The 14,126-nt window shown below is 46.0% G+C and overlaps 1 protein-coding gene and 1 long non-coding RNA gene across 2 annotated transcripts; one reads left to right on the top strand and one right to left on the bottom strand.

The window, feature by feature from the left end:
- The first annotated feature begins 701 nt into the window (after window positions 1-701).
- On the top strand, window positions 702-11,268 carry PDZK1IP1 (PDZK1 interacting protein 1). Its single transcript, XM_083509767.1, has 4 exons — window positions 702-891; window positions 7,158-7,266; window positions 8,133-8,243; window positions 10,027-11,268. The coding sequence occupies exons 1-4, from the start codon at window positions 825-827 to the stop codon at window positions 10,133-10,135; spliced, it is 396 nt and encodes a 131-aa protein (XP_083365893.1). The 5' UTR covers window positions 702-824; the 3' UTR covers window positions 10,136-11,268.
- On the bottom strand, window positions 11,143-13,065 carry LOC310709719. The gene is made up of 2 exons (XR_014527625.1): window positions 12,719-13,065; window positions 11,143-12,176 (listed from the first exon to the last, which is right to left on the bottom strand). It is a non-coding gene; the product is annotated as an uncharacterized lncRNA (long non-coding RNA).
- Window positions 13,066-14,126: the final 1,061 nt, after the last annotated feature.

Here is a 14,126-nt window from a genome sequence, read left to right as displayed (position 1 = left end):
CTCCTGATAATCACTGAAGCCATGTACACTTAAAATGCAGCTACTGTATATTATTTTTCTCCATTTGGATCCAAGAAAATGCACCAAAATACACAATTTCCTAAGAAAGATGATAGGATATGGATTGTGGCTAACGTCACATGTTTGCTGCTTCTCATACCAGTGGTGGGAGCACACTGGATGCAGAGTAAATGGGATGGTGTACACAGCCTCATTCAATGATAGGGTACAGAACAGCAGGAGAGACTGGAATATGAAATGGTTGCTTTAACATCCCCTCTCTTTTGAAAATGTGTCAGGATATGGTCTGAAGGTACACAAGGACACGACCTTACTGAAGCTTAGCAGAGTTGTGTCTGATCTGTACTTGGATGGGGACTTTATCCCTGGGCAGCACCAAATGGGGGCATTGGGGTATGGGGCAAAGAAAGAGCCCCCTTTCTTTTTTTCTGGACTCTTTCCAAGCCATTAATGAGGTGCTGGAAAGTCAAGATGAAGTTCTGTGAGCTGCATAACAACCTGATGCGTGATGGAGCAAAGAGGCAGCAAGTAAAAACAATCCTCTCCCTCCTTAAGTTGCTAAAATGCGCTGGAATTGCTCCATTTGCATAGCTGCTGGTGCATGGCAACCCTCCAATTAATGGGCTTGATCATCCACCAGGCTTATTACCCGGGAGGGAGGCGTGCCCAAATACGCCTTGGGTCTTCGGATTTCACATTTTGCCTTCCTGCATTCCTCAGAGAAGGAACAAATCCACGGAGCCTCTGCTTACAGCAAACAAATCAAGGCGCTGATCAGCAAAGTCTCTTCCCACACCACTGAAATGAATGCTGCTCTGGCTGTGACCTTTTGTCTCTTGGTCGCTTTGGAACCTGTGAACTGCCAAAGAGGTAACAGATTTCTTTTCTGGCAGATGCTGATTCTTCTTCACCTTTCCCAGCTGATATTTGACCTCATTTGTTTTGACATTTATTCTGCTTCTGCAGTATATACTTGAATTTATGCCCTAAGTTTGTTTGCTTTCTATTACAACAATTATGACACCATGAAACCAACACCAGCATTGCTTAATGCTAGTCGTGTTTATTTGGACAAAATCTTCCATTGCTACATTCACTGGCCTGCTTTATTTCCTCCTTCATCATAGGCTTTTGATTTTTTAAAAAAAATCTGAATGTGCATAGCTGTCTCTTCACCCATATTCCCCTCATCTCATCTCTTTCCATCTCTTTCATCCATCCTTCTCCTTGACTGTAGAAAAATAGAATTTGCAGAGTTTTCTTCCCTTCCTTTAGTTTACCACTGAATTTCCACAGCCAGCCTCCACTCCACTGGAGTTTGGGGAAGCTGCTAGGGCACAACAGACCATGACTTCTGGGCAGGCATGAGCTAAGATGTCTCTGTTAAGTAAACCAAAAGGAACTGTGGTTGTCCAGCATGAACTAATGAAGTAACACTGGAGCATTCAGACAGCCTTATGTCCCTGGGCATGGTCTGAGGAGGGCACATGATGCAGCCACCTGCTGAACATAAGCAGCAGTTGCGGCCAGTGTCATGGGGGGGCAGAGCTGCAAAGCCACCCTCCCAACACTGGGCTCACTATAGCTGGGCTGGGGTGGAGCAGGGTGATGGCGAGGTCAGAGCTGCTGCAGCACAGCATTGGGAGTGCCAGATTAGTTCCACTGCCATTTTTGTTTGGTCACTTGCTCTGTGCATTTGTCAAGCAAGCGGAATCTCCAGGGGTGAGGCTGCTTTGCGACACAGGTGAACAATACACCACCCATGCTTGTCTTCTTCACCCATGCCTGACCTCCCTAACACCTTTGAATGTCAGCACCCTTCATGTTAAGTGCAAAATTAATATGGGAGGAATTTTTTAAAAACCCCAAAACCTGCAGGAAGAGTATTCCCAACATCAACGCAGGCAGACTTCTGTCCACTTCTATTTTGCACTGCTGAGTGAAATGTAAGGATCCCTGCAAATACTTCTGAGGAAAAAAAATCTGCAGATATATTCCACCTGACCATGAAAGCTCTCTTCTTTCCAGCTCTGATGCATGTGTGGGCTCCTTTGGGAGGAAAGGTGGGATACAGAATTAATCAACAAATAAATGCATATGCAAATCAAGAAGGATGCCACACACTATGAAAGATGTAAGTCAGAAACATCAACTGCAATTATGTATGAAAATGTTTTGCTGACGCCATGTCCTGTCCAATGAAACAGCTAGAATGAAGCTGTGGAGTAAGACAGCTTGCACTGAACACAGCCAGGCTGCAGTCTTTGTGCAGGATGTGTCCAAGCAGCAGTTTCCCATGCAGCTGGCTGGCTGTGTGGTTGAGCTCCAAACTGGAAAGGCAGGGCGTTTTCCTGCTACAAAGAACTGCAAGATTGCACAGGTTGTGGCTCATTAGTACTTCCACAATCTAATAGTCAGACTGTTGCCAATGCTGGTCTTGACAGGGCTTCTAAAGTCCTCTTTGGCTAAGAGGAATTTGGCATAGATTTTGGCGGGTCTGCAGGTGCTAAAGCAGCACATCACATAGCTTTGTTTATTGCACTTTTTCACCTACCTTCATTATGAAGGAGGTCTTTGCATTCTTTGCCTTGTAAATGCTGTTTCATTGAGTAGGTGGGCTGACACTGCCAACCCTTAAAAGGACTATTTACCTGTGTGCACTAATCAAGTAGAAGGCAGGTAGCTGCAGAGCCCACACTGCAGGGCACATGTCATTCTCTGGTTTGCAACTCCGGAAGTTTTTCAGCTGTATTTTTGCTAGAGTTGTGCTAAATTTACAAAAGGTTCTTTTAAAAAATAAATAAATGAGACAGTCTATCACAAATGGCATTTCATTCCACCCTCCCTCTCTCCCTCCATTGCCATACCCCATGCCTGCTCGAAGTCAATTTCTGTGACTTTTTAATTGTATGATCCATTCCAGTTAGGGATCACAGTGTGACATGATGACACCATGGTGCCACATAGACAATCAGCTTTAGCTGCAGGACAGTGTCACTGAGAGCAAATGGATCCCTCTCATTGTCCTTACTCAGAAGGGGGCAGGGGATGTTTTCTTGTTGCACAGATTGCTTGGGAACCCCCCCCCCGCCCTGCTCTACCACAATGTCAGTTTCATTCATAGCATCACCAGGAAAGCACACAGCAAATTTTCACTTTCTAATCAGACCTAGTTGCACATAACTAGTTGGGGAAAATGAGGGTGGGCAGACCCATGTAGATGCCTATGCAGATGCACATCTAAACGTGTTCTCCATCAGCATTCTGGTCTGCTGCACATGTCTAGGCGAGAGAAAGGAATTCTTGATTTGCTTTGCCAATGGTGGCATGTTCCTCATCTTTCTAGGCAGCCACCCCTCGCAGATAGCTTGCCACCCTTTCCCAAAAATATGTGGGAAATGGCCAAAAAATGGACCTGATTCACAATAAACTTTCATAAAAGCACCCCTCATTTCTGTTCTATATTTCCCCCTGCCCAGGAAGTCTTTTGCTATTGTAAACCATGAGACCTAATTCCCTCCCTGTTTTCTGTTTTCCTCATGTTTGTCTGCTGCTATCTTGGGACATTGTGGGAAAAGTAAATGGTGGGTGGGGGCAGGGGCAGGTTATCCAGGACTGGCATCAGTAGCGAGTGCTGCAAGGAAACAGCTGCCCAAGGATACCAGGTGTTGACACTAACTTGGTGCCGCCTGCCAGTCACATAGCTGTTAAACGTATATGGGCTCTGCTAGAAGCTGGCAATCCTGCCACTGCTTCCCTTTAGGTGCATTTACTCAAAACCCAGCTGTTGTCCTACAAGCACCTCTGACACAGTGCACCTTTTCCTTTCCTGTTGAACATTATCTGGACATTAATGGATGATCTGTTAGAACTGTTGGGAGACAAAACAAGAGGGTAGGATTTCTATAGGATGGTGGTGAGTGACGAATACCCCCAATGCCCTTTGATTTAATTCCAGTTCTATAATTCTGCATAAGGTGGTCAGATGCCAAGGAGAAGAGCTTTCTTTATTGCAGTGCATGTGTCAGTCACAGGGCAGAATGATGTTCTTCTACTTTCTAAAGGAAGGCAAGATGTAAAATGGCAGGAGAGACCTTTGGACTGTCTTTCATCAGCTGCTGTAGTCCAGCATTAACCAAGGGAGAACACCAGTCCTCACGTAGCCCTGTTTGGAGTTTTGAACCTCCTCCCATGGAGAATTCCACAGATGTTTGAGGACTACTGAGAAACCAGGCTCCTGAAATCTGATTTCAAACATGGGAGGGGAGGCCTTTGCCACTTCAGAAGGTATTGACTTAACTGAGCATTCAAAGCTCAGCGGTTCCAAACTGAGGAGAGTCAAGTGAGTTCTGTAAGGAGATGTTTGCAAATTTTAGTTTCAGTTGAACATTCCAGTCTGGGAACATTGGCCCCACTTTTGACAGGCCTATTGTGTACCAAGTCACCATCCTCCTCTTTGGAACAACCTAACAATTAGTGACAGATTACAGCATGAGGAGAACACAGTCTGATTTCTATTCAGGGTGAGGCAAAGGTTGGGCATTTTCTGTTCCAGGGAAGTGGTTTTGAGAGGGCAGCAAAACACGAATGGGCTGGGACATCTAGTCATAAGAAGCTTGCGAAAGGGCCACCTGCCCTGTTAGAGAAGAAAGTGTTTGTCAACACTGTCAGGGCCGGGGTTTTACCATAACACGGAATGCAAAGCACTTCCTTTTGGCAGAAAATTCTAGAGGAGGGATTACTTCCCTACCTCTGATCTTTTTATTTTCCTTCTGTGGCTGAATGGCTGCTTACCTGGGATATTGTAGTTGTACACTGGCCCCATTTGCATGAGCAATCATGGGGTGGAAATCAACTTTGAACTATGATGAATGTTCCAACTGTGCAAGCATTGCAGCTTGCCAGGCTGAATGATCTGCCCTCTCTTTCCCCTGTGTGCTATTCTGGCAGATTCTCCCAACACCCTTTAGCCAATTTCGGGGGGCACACATAGGGAAGAGGGGACAAGCCTGTTGCTCAAGCAGGGCTTCTGATCATGGGGCTCGTTAGATGAATCTCACCCACAGCTTCCTCCAATGACTGCTGTGAACTGTAGTTTGTTAAGGGCGATGAGAGTTTTTCAGAGACACCTAATCACAAAGCTACAGTTCCCAGAGTTCCCTGGGAAGAGGAATTGGCTACTAAAGCATTCAGAGAACTGTAGCTCTGTGAGGAAAATAGGGGCTTCCTAACATCAGAAGGTCGGTGGTTCGAATCCCTGCGATGGGGTGAGCTCCCGTTGCTCAGTCCCTGCTCTTGCCAACCTAGCAGTTCAAAAGCACGTCAAAGTGCAAGTAGATAAATAGGTACCACTCGGCGGGAAGGTAAACAGCATTTCTGTGCGCTGCTCTGGTTCGCCAGAAGCGGCTTAGTCATGCTGGCCACATGACCCAGAAGCTGTATGCCGGCTCCCTCGGCCAATAAAGCGAGATGAGCACCGCAACCCCAGAGTCGGTCATGACTGGACCTAATGGTCAGGGGTCCCTTTACCTTTAACAACTCTCAGCAACGTTAAGAAACTGCAGCTCCAAGGATTGGGAATTGGTATGGTGTTGTTTTAAATGTACAGATCAGATGGGGCCATGGGAGCTGCATTGCCATTGCTCAAAACGCTAGCTTAGATGACCTTTAAGGTAACTTCTATGATTTATTTATGTGAAATGAATTTCTATGGCCAACACTGAAGGCCAGCCAGGATTTTTATTTCTTTCTTTTTTAAAGTAGATTTTGCTCCTGCACAAATTCCCCCACAAGGCACTTCACTCCGAAAGTGAAGAAAAGCCAAATGAACACAAAGTGTGCTGGGGTCCTTGCTTGCACTCTGTGTTGGTGCTGCTCCACCCTCAGGCAGCAAGCCCTGAAGCAAGATTCAACTGCCCATCAACTGTTTCTGTGCATGGAGTTGGTGGGGGATGACCTTGTCCTTCCTCTTAATCAACAAAATACCTTGGGTCAGCCTGACTCTTACATACTTAAATCAGGGGGATGTAAATTTGGCTTTCCCCATGAAAGTCTGACCCAAGAGAATTTATTTAACACTCCCCCCCCAAATAAATGCTTTTAGTTCTACTTAATATCAGAACTACTGGGGGAAGGCTGGGGGAGGGGGGAGAACAAACACCTCACAGGTTGATTCAGAATTAATAACCAGGTTTCTTGATGAGCATGATACCTGGTGGAAGATGAGATGTGGCTGCTTCCTGAGAGATCTCTGCCAGCTTAGAATATGGATTGCATGTTGCCACTGTATTCACCATATTCAATTGCCTGGGGACTTGTCTAGGGTGTGAAAATATAACAAGGGGAAGAAATGCATCTATGGCAGAGGAAGCATAGATTGTAATCTTTTTGATTTATGCACATATACCGCTATTTAGATACTGCTACTTCTATTTAATTTGATTAGGCAGCAGCAGTAAGTTTGTTGCTAAACAGAAACAGACCCTGCCCAGATAAATTACAGTTGGGAACATAAGAAGCTGCATTATAGCAAGCCAGGCCAATGGTCTATCTGGCTCAGATTTGCCTACACTGGAAATGGAAAGTCTTTTTCAACCCAGGGGGCACGTTTTTTCTGGCCAACCTTGCAGGGCCCACATGGTGAGTGAGGATTTAAAGTGGCTTGGACAAATTCATGGAGGACAAGGCTAGCAATGAGTCCTAGCCATAATGTCTATTCTCTCTGCCCTCATGGTTGGAGGCTGTAGTGCTTCTGAAGACCAGTTGCTGGAAGCCACGGGTGATGTTGTGCTCAAGGATTTCACACAGGAGGGTGGAACGCAGGGCTGGTGAGGGAGATGGCCTGGGGAGAGTCCTGAAGGCCAGAGAAAGAGGTCCAGAGGGGCCACCTTGGTCCTGAGGTTTCCAACCCCCTACTCTACACTGGCTGGCAGGGACTCTGCACGGTTTCAGATTTTGCTAGAGATGACAGTAATTGTACTAAGGCTCTTCTGCATGCAAAACAGATGCTCCTTCAGTCAACTACGAACCCTTCCCACCAAGTTGGTGAGCATAGTGTTGCATGCCTAATACAGAACTAGCTAGACTACCAGTACTGGGAGCCACAATAAACTTGTTTTAATCTCTTTTCTTGACAGCTCAGCGAAGCCTTCAGCCATGGGTGCAGGGCACCATTGCAGTTACTGTCTTCTTGGTTTTGGCAATGGTTGCCTTTGTTGTCAATCGGTTATGGTGCCAGGACAACGAGTAAGTATCACCACCACCATCATCATTCCAGCCAAATATGGTTGTATGGCTTTCTGTGTTGATGCAACCATTCTGTATCGGGCTGCTTTGGGACCAAACAAGATGTGGTGCCAGTAGATACCTGACTGGATTTCACCCTTTTAAAAAATATGTAAAAGCAGGTGCATTTATCCCCCTCCCCCCCCAAAAATGTGTTGGGACTGCAGTGCTGATGGAGTAGGGTTGAAATCTTCCTTCTACTGTCCCCACTATGTTTAAATTACACCAACATTTATATTGGCTCCTTTGGGAGGAAGGAAGAGACAAAAAGTTAACAAATAAATAATAGTCAAATGTTTCCTTCCTTAAGTACCCCTTACCAGTCTGTCTGTATACTGAGATATTCCTCTGATACTTTTCTTCAGTAGTCCACGCCATCCAAGCTGAGGTGGGCAGTTACATGGGAGAAATACTTTCAAGTGATGGCCCCTGGCCTGTGAGATGCCCTCCCCAGAGAAGGAAAAATCTTTTCTACTTTGCAAGGCTTTTTAACCTTGATGTGTTCTTATACTGATGATAGTGTGTTTTCATTGCTGTGCCTTATTGTGATAGCTGCTAGACTTTTATTGCTGTTTATCATTATTTTATTATATAATGGGGATGCTTTTGGGTCCTGAAGGTACAGGTTAAATCTGAGAGAGAGAGAGAGAGAGAAAGAAGGGAGGGAGGGAAGAAAGAAAGAAAGAAAGAAAGAAAGAAAGAAAGAAAGAAAGAAAGAAAGAAAGAAAGAAAGAAAGAAGGTATTCAAGTGTAGGATTCGTGTGTTTGAATTGTGCACAACACCTACCCTTCTGGTCTCCTAGTGCACCTTCTGATTATTTCCACAGTGATTCCTTTGAGGAGAAAAACAAAGCATTCTCCACGAGCAGCAACAAAGAAGAGATGCCCATTTCAAATGGGTCAGAAGGGAGGTATTCAACAACTGCAGCAGACTTCAGGTTAGTTTCATATATATATATATAGCATAACTAAAAGCGGGATTCAGATTACTCCTTCCCCACATTTGCAGATTGCATGAAGAGGTGAAGAGGGGCCACAGGGTCACCAGAGCGAACTCCTCCACCACCAATGCATGCAGCAGCCACACCCTCTCTCTCCACCTGTACATTTTAACAGCACGTGAAAGGGGTCTATGCACACGCTCACCACCTTCCATTTGCATGCAGCCTTTCCATAGCAGACCATGCTCATGGCAGTTCACAGCAGGCTCGCATAATTCACTCACAGTTACAAGATGTAACGCCTTGCAAATAGACATGGAAAACTGGCCTCTGAAAATGCTCCCCACTTTCTGCTCCGAGGTGCCACCCATTCTCATTGTGCTGCTGAAATCTCTCCACTGATCCTAATTACAACCCTCCTGGCTCACTTCTGAACACTTGGTGTTGACAACTTTCCTTTCTCTTAGCTCCTGGTATCAATGGAGTTTTCTGTGTGATGCCACCTTTGTTCCCTTGCACCTAGTATGGTGCCATAGCACAAGGATGTTTCCCAGGGTCTCTGGTGTCTGAGAAACTGAAGGACCACCTTCCCCTACACAGACCCAGTAATCATTAAGCTCATCAGAGGAAACCTTGCTCATAACACTGTGTCTTACTGAGTGTCATGTGGCAAGTGGAAGTGGCTCTCATGCTGGTGTCTGCCAGTGGCGTAGCGTGGGTTGTCAGCACCCGGGGCAAGGCAAGTAATTTGCGCCCCCTAACCCGTGGATTTTAGTAGGGGCAGAGAGCTGCGAGTGCGAGCGCCCCCCCCAGATGTTGCGCCCGGTGCGGCCGGCCCCCCCTGCACCCCCCACGCTACGCCACTGGTGTCTGCATCTGAACATCCTCCTCACTATTATTCAGAAGACACTTCCACTGTTTAATAAAAGCTTTTTTGTTGTTCAGGCTTTCTTGGAACTTTAGCACTGTGCCCTTCTGCCCTATTATCTCTGTGTTGGTTTAATATGGATTTTACTTCTGCAAACCACTCTGAGAGTTCTTTTAATTTAAGAACATTATATTAAAAATAATAATCCCCATGTGTCACTGCTTTGTCTTTCAAAACTGTGGCCTCCTCCACCCTGCAAATCTGAAACAGCTCTGTAATCCATCTTGCCTTTCCCAATAACAAATCACCACACCTTTCCTCGTTCTCTTGTTTCCTTGACACGTGCCCAGCCAGTTTCAAGAACATGGAAGGAAAGCACACAGTATGAGCCACTTCTGACTCATTTTCTCTCTCTTTGTAGCCTGACTCCATTGGTTGACTCTGGACATCTGAAAAGAGTTTGAATAGCTTGGGGTGCAATAGGGGTGCCGTAGGCCACACTGGAAGTGGAATCCCAAAATGCATTGCTTGGCCTATGAGCCTCTTGTTTGACAGCCCTGCATTAACACCATTGTTTCTAAAAAAGGATGAGTGTGCATAGCCATCCTAAGTGCACCTGTGCATCAGACTTCAATTTTATAAAACAGATGCTTCAAACATCATGAAAACCACTTTTACTTGGCTCTGACTGGAGATGTAACAGTTACTTCAAGGGTTCAAATCCCTGCTCTGCTAGAAAATTTAACTGTGTGAACTTGGGTCTGCTGGGATCTTTCAGCCTGACTGACTGCACAAAATTAGGATAAAAATAAGGAAGAAGAACCATGCGTACTCTGCCATTCTCCTTGGAAGCTGGGTATGATTCAGTGAAGTATATAAATAATATGTATTTTCTGTCCCTTAATATTTCAGGAGTGAAGAAGGCCCCCATGTTTACGAAAACAAAGTCGAGTTGGAGTGCAGGAACACAACTGAATGTCATAGTGAAAACAATATTCAAGTTCTAACCACTTGCATGTAGCATCTTTATCACCACCATCCTCACTTCTTGGTCTTTTCTTATCCTGCCCATATTATAGACTCCATACAAGATACCAGTTCTGCACATCAGTTATTGTGCATGGATTTAATCACTTTACTACAAGGCAATGGCTGCTGGCTGAGTGAAGCCTATGTTTCATTTCTTTTTATGTTAAAATTTTTCCACACCAGATTTCATGTTGCTGTTTTGGTCCTGTGCTAAGTTTTGAGGTCATCTGTGCACCTCTCTTGGGGGGAATAAACTGGCACATCATGTCAAGTTCAACATCAGAATCTTTACCAAACCTGATTGTTAATGTTTTTCCATAATCAGCAGGGACATTCAGGGGGCCTGAAACCAAGTCTCTTGCACTAGGCCCTGGATCTTCTGCCCCTCTCCCTTTTGAGCCCCCCCCCCCCACAAAACAACCCATTTAGCTTACAGGGCACCTAGTTTTGCTGCAAAGTCACTCACCATCATCTGTGAAGACCTACAGGGTCCTCGGCCCAGAAGATCCTTCCTGGAAACCCTTAGAGCAAAGCAAGGGGCTGTGACACATGCAAACTTCATACAGACTTTTGCCCCAAGTCTTCTAAGTACCCAGCAATGCCCCTGAGATTAATTATTATTTCTTCTTAGCAGCTATTGCTGGATTGCCACAGACAGCAAACACAGACCTCCTTGAAAGTCCTCTGTAGCCCACTGCTATGTCCCACCTGGAAATTTCCTGGTGAGAAACTACTCTTTCTTCACAATAAAGCATCTACATGGGAACAGTAAATAGGTATTATCAACTCAAGCCTGTAATGCTCCACCAGATTGCTTCATTTGATTCTTGCTCTGCTATGGAATTGCCACAAGGACACACCAGCTACTAGGGCATGAATAAAGCCTATGTGACTCAGATGCAAGTCTTAGATGTGAATCATCTGCTTTTCTTTCCATGTATGTATCAAATGAGTGGAGGATTTGTTACCCGCAAGTGAGTGTTGGCTGATACTTACTGATTTTTTTAAAAAAGTCAACAGTTTTATTGTGGGAACAAAATCCCAGGTATAATTTTCCAATGTAAAATTGATTACTGTGTGTATTTTTAATTGTTTAAATAATCAATAAAGATATTTTTAATTACAGTATGGGTGTTCAGCTAGTCACACCAGCTAGCCTGCAAAGCAGAATGTAACAAAATCCTGTGTTTCAAAAGTCCGCAGGATTTCTTTCACCATTTCTTCCCCAGCAATTCAAACCCAAACCTAGTTACTATTCCTTCCTCAAAATGACTACAGTTCTGGCAACCCTACCAGATCATTGCTCTTTGGGTTGTCTCCAGGTTATCCCATAGTATGGGTGATTCTCTCTTCCTTAAGACCCAAGACTCTGTTGGTGCTGTCCACTACTTCTATCCTTGTGTGAAGCTGGGAGAGAGGGCATATAGATGGAGATGATGGACAAGGCTGCTGCCCATTCATACTGGGGGCTAGAAGTGCCCTTAAAGCCTCTTTCATTCAAATTTTGTGCAGCTGAAAATGCAGTCAATGCAGGCTAGACTATGGGAGAGAACTATTTCTAAAGTCAAAATCACATTGCATTTGAATTAATGATGTGGAATCTATTAAAAATTGTGTTGGGGGGACTTAAAATAGCTCAGGAACTACAGTCCTGCTCTATCCACTCCTACACTATAGCCTTTTGAAGACATGGCATGTCCCATTTTATGGGAATGCATGACCAAGATTCACCCTCAACTCATAGCCTGCAATTCAGCAAATTCTTCTTAAAGTGTGTGCTTAGCTGCGCTCTGTCAGAATAGCACTTCTGACTCCCCTGTCCTCCCTTTTGTTACAAAAGTAACACAGGATGATAGGTGAGAGCCAGAGTCAATTACTGCAAACAATTGATTTCTGTTTTGGCAATCGACACTTTTATGTAAGAAAAAATGTTTCCAGTTGTCCTTGGTTCAAAGTTACACTTGGAAATGTTTCAGTGGTGCATGCCAAAGCCTCAGAAACACGACAAGGGGTAGATGGAAGAAAACTAGATGCTGTAGAGCAGTGTTTCCCAAACGTTTTTGGGCAACGGCACACCTGTTTACCGGAAAAAAATCTCGCGGCACACCACCATTAAAGCCCCGCCCCCGTGACGTCATTCGGGGAGCCGGCGGCCCGGGCCTGAGCTGGAAGGAGAGGCGGTGCTTTTCGGCACAAGGCAATCGGCCTGGAATTGTTTCCCGCGCGCTGCGAAAGGGAACAGCTGCGGTCGCGCGAACCCTCCGGCGCTGGGAGGGGAAAGGGCGGAGTCGCAGAGCACCAGCTGGCCGAGCGGTTGCGCGCAGTGTTGCGCTTTTGGAGAGCGTGCGGCTGCTGCTAGGGGATCCGGGGACGTGAGCAGGCCTGGCCCGACCCGGGTTGAAGGAGGACAAGCCGGCAGCGCGCCAAGTGAGTTCGGTTGCGTGCGACGGCCCCCGCTCCCCCCACCCCTGCCGGATCCTCGCCGCCGCCGCCTCTCGCCCGCCTCCCTCCCACGGCACACCAGCCGATGTCTCACGGCACAGTAGTGTGCCGCGGAACACCGGTTGGGAAACACTGCTGTAGAGTACTCAGTTGTTGATTTGGATGGGAGGGTAAACAAGGTCACATTCTCTTACATTCTGTGTATTCTTGGTGGTGAACAAGGGTGGAGGGATCAGCCTATTTTCATTCCATGTCAGTTTTACACACACCAAATCATGGGTCCTTTGATTCAATTTTTGTGGACTTTAAAAAAAAAAGCATTTAAATTGCACCTGATAAATCTGATAAAAAATATACTTTTGTATTCTTTGCAGCGCATTGCCCCCATAAAATGTGCATTTTGTGCACACTTTAAACACGAAACCCATGCTTTTGGTCATATTTTTAGAGGGATCCAAAACTGCATCACACAATACAAGGAAGCGCATAAGCCAACTGATAGCTGCATCCCAGTCTACTGTACATAATAGGTTTGCGACCAGGCATCTGTTTGGCTTGCTGCGAAAAGTTGGCAAAACAAATTTCTCCTCCATCCCTAGCAACATGACTGACCTTTCCCCAGTCTCTGGAGTTTCTAACAGGCACTTTCTACTAGGCTGTTTATTAACCAGTTCTCCTATGGGAGACGTTTTATTGAACGCATTATGCTCAAGGGCATACTAGACATGACGCAGTCCTGGGACTAGAATTCCCAATCTTTTTTCTTGTCCAAAAATCAGCTGCGGGGACCCAAGATTTGCACCAGTACAAAGGAGATGGGTAACCCAGGGGCATAGCTAGCTGCTCCAGTACCCCAAGCAGTGGGAGTGGGGTGAGCTGCCCACGGGGGCACCGTGGTGATCCATGTAGGGGGGCGCCATGGCGATCCGCCCAGGGAGGTGTGCCATGGCGAGCTGCTCATGGAGTCCGCCTGGTGGACGCAAGCCCCATGTTGCCATTTTGGGCAGCGCGGGGCCCTGAGCCACTGTGTCACTCCCAGGAGAGACGCGCGGCTCGGGTGTGCCACAGGCCAGGTCCTGCGGTAAGTGCTGCCCCCACAGTGTGCCATTTTGTCACCCCCTCAGGGATGACACCCGGGGCGGACTGCACCTCCCTTCCTATGCCCCTGGGGTAACCTTTAGCTCCTATGGAGATCAGTCCCCAAATCTGCAAAGGGGAAAACATACAGGCACTTCCTGTGTCTTTGTGTGAGCTATATATCTGTATCTTCATTGTGAAATTGGCAAAGGAAAAAAATGTTATCCCCCCGCAACATGCTCTTGACCTAATTCAAACCAGTGAATTATGTGATATTTCATAAGCAATTTTCAAAAAATCTACAAACTTTGTGCACATCCCCGCCAGTCAATAAAGCAGTCAATACTGCTTTAATTGCCTTGGTGCTGTTTTGCCCAAAGGGGCATACAAGTCTGTTAAACAAGCAAAAGAGTACTCTTCTCTAGCCCATGAAGTAGTTGGTTCTACTCTAGAGAAAGGAGCTG

The sequence above is a fragment of the Podarcis liolepis genome (genome assembly GCF_965112155.1).
Source record: "Podarcis liolepis genome assembly, chromosome: 6".
Classification (NCBI taxonomy): Eukaryota; Metazoa; Chordata; class Lepidosauria; order Squamata; family Lacertidae; genus Podarcis; species Podarcis liolepis.
Note: the sequence above shows the minus strand (reverse complement) of the source record. Positions and strands in the feature narration are given on the sequence as shown.